The 1,887-nt window shown below is 58.9% G+C and overlaps 1 protein-coding gene across 1 annotated transcript; it reads left to right on the top strand.

Moving 5' to 3' along the window:
• Window positions 1-767: 767 nt before the first annotated feature.
• LOC108760024 (uncharacterized) lies at window positions 768-1,845 on the top strand (the record flags this gene model as incomplete). Its single annotated transcript, XM_018505797.1, has 1 exon — window positions 768-1,845. A coding segment is annotated over exon 1 (1,078 nt), but the record flags the coding sequence as incomplete, so codon positions are not given.
• Between the last annotated feature and the right edge of the window lie 42 nt (window positions 1,846-1,887).

Below are 1,887 nucleotides of genomic sequence, written 5' to 3'. Positions count from 1 at the left end.
CTGTATTGATCAAGTGCGCGGAAAACGAGAATAGGCCGGACGGGACCACGTATGCTGGGGTTATGAGGCTCGCGAGGAGCAAGATATCTCTCGATGACCTCAGCATTACAAATACCCGTATCAGGAAGGCTCAAGCGGGGGGTCTCCTGATAGAAATCCCGGGAGGGGAAGAGGCCGGTGCCAAGGCGGAGGCCTTGGTTGATAAACTAAAAGGGGTCCTCGCGGAAAGTGAGTTCAAGGACGGGGTGCAGGTGGTGAGGCCAATGCGTAGGGCCGAAGTCAGATTGGTGGACATCGATCAATCGGTTACCGCGGAGGAGGTGGCCGAGGTGGTGGCCAAAAGCGGTCAGTCGCAAGTGTCGGACATCAGGGTGGGCCCCCTCAGACCCGGAAGGGGTGGCCTGAACGCTGTTTGGGTCCAGTGCCCCCTGATGTACGCTAACAAACTACTAGGTGAAGGACGACTAAGGGTGGGGTGGTGCCCCTGGCAAAGCGGAGGCTTCAGTGCTTCCGCTGCTTTGCCGTGGGGCACACCCGGGCCAATTGCCAGAGCCACATGGACCGCACAACGTGGTGCTTCCAATGTGGGGGTGACGACGGTCACAAGGCCGCTGGATGCCGGAGACCCCCGAAGTGTCCGGTATGCTCGGGGAGAGGGCTCCCTTCGGGGCACCGAGCGGGTGCAAGTGAGTGCGTACCGTTCAACGGACCAGGACGGAGGGACAATGAAGTGGGGGTGAAAGTGGCCGCCAAGAAGGGCGGTGATAATGGAGCTGATCGGGGAGCTCCGACCCCCAGTGAGGGGGCACACGATGCAGAGGCGATGGAGACCTGCGATGGCTAGACTGGCACAAATTAATGTCAATCGGTCTAGACCATCGCAGGACATGGTCGCAAGAGTGAGCAGTGAGCTTGGTGTGGGGCTGGTTGCCATCTCCGAGCCTAACAGGATCCCGGATGATGGACGATGGTTGTCTTCCACGGACAACCCGCCATCAGCTGCCATAACCTGGCAATGGTCGCAGGCCAGAATACCTTGCTCGCCCCTCTGGAGAGGGAAGAGGTTCGCGGCGGTAGACTGGGGGGATACTGTGGTGGTTTCTTGCTACTTTCCTCCCAGCCTCGACGAAGAAGAGTTCCTCAGGGACCTTAGTGAACTGGAAAGAAAGCTGACGGGTGCGTTGGGTCGTCCAATTGTCATCGCGGGCGACTTCAACGCTCGTGCCCTCGCGTGGGACGGGGGCGGCCGAAACAGAAGGGGGGATCTCCTTCTGAACTGGCTAGCCACATTGGACCTGCAGGTCATAAACGAGGGAGCAGAGCCGACCTGTGTGCACCCCCGTGGAACTTCGAGGGTCGACCTGACGATAGCGTCGCCTTCTGCCGCCAGGAAAATATCTGAATGGAGGGTTGCATCGGAGGTGGAATCCTTATCGGACCACCGCTATGTGACGATGAGGTTGGGGACCTCCATCCTGGGCCCAGAGACCGGGAGAGTTGCTCTACGGACGTTCCCGAGATGGATGGCCAGCAGGGTGAACTCTGATTTGATGGAGGCAGTGGCCGTCTTTGCAGCGTGGAGCGAGAGCCCTGGAGACGCCGATGAAGGAGCCCTAAACTTGGATCGGGTAATGCGGGACATATCCGATGCCAGTATGCCGAGAAAAGGACTTCCGAGAAGACCACATGCGTATTGGTGGAACGAGGAGATTTCGGAGCTCCGCCGTTCCTGTAACGCGTGCAGAAGGAGGGTGACACGAACTCGGTCGCGCGCAAACGTGCCTCCTGAGGAGTTGAGGGCCCTCTGGGGCGAACTAAGGACTAATAAACGTAGAGAGTTAAGGGGTGCGATTGCTAGATCTAAGGCCGACTTGTGGAAGGAGTTAG

The sequence above is a fragment of the Trachymyrmex cornetzi genome, unplaced genomic scaffold (assembly GCF_001594075.2).
Source record: "Trachymyrmex cornetzi isolate Tcor2-1 unplaced genomic scaffold, Tcor1.1 scaffold2113, whole genome shotgun sequence".
Lineage (NCBI taxonomy): Eukaryota > Metazoa > Arthropoda > Insecta > Hymenoptera > Formicidae > Trachymyrmex > Trachymyrmex cornetzi.
The sequence above is the reverse complement of the archived record's forward strand: the minus strand, read 5'-3'. Positions and strand labels throughout refer to the sequence as shown.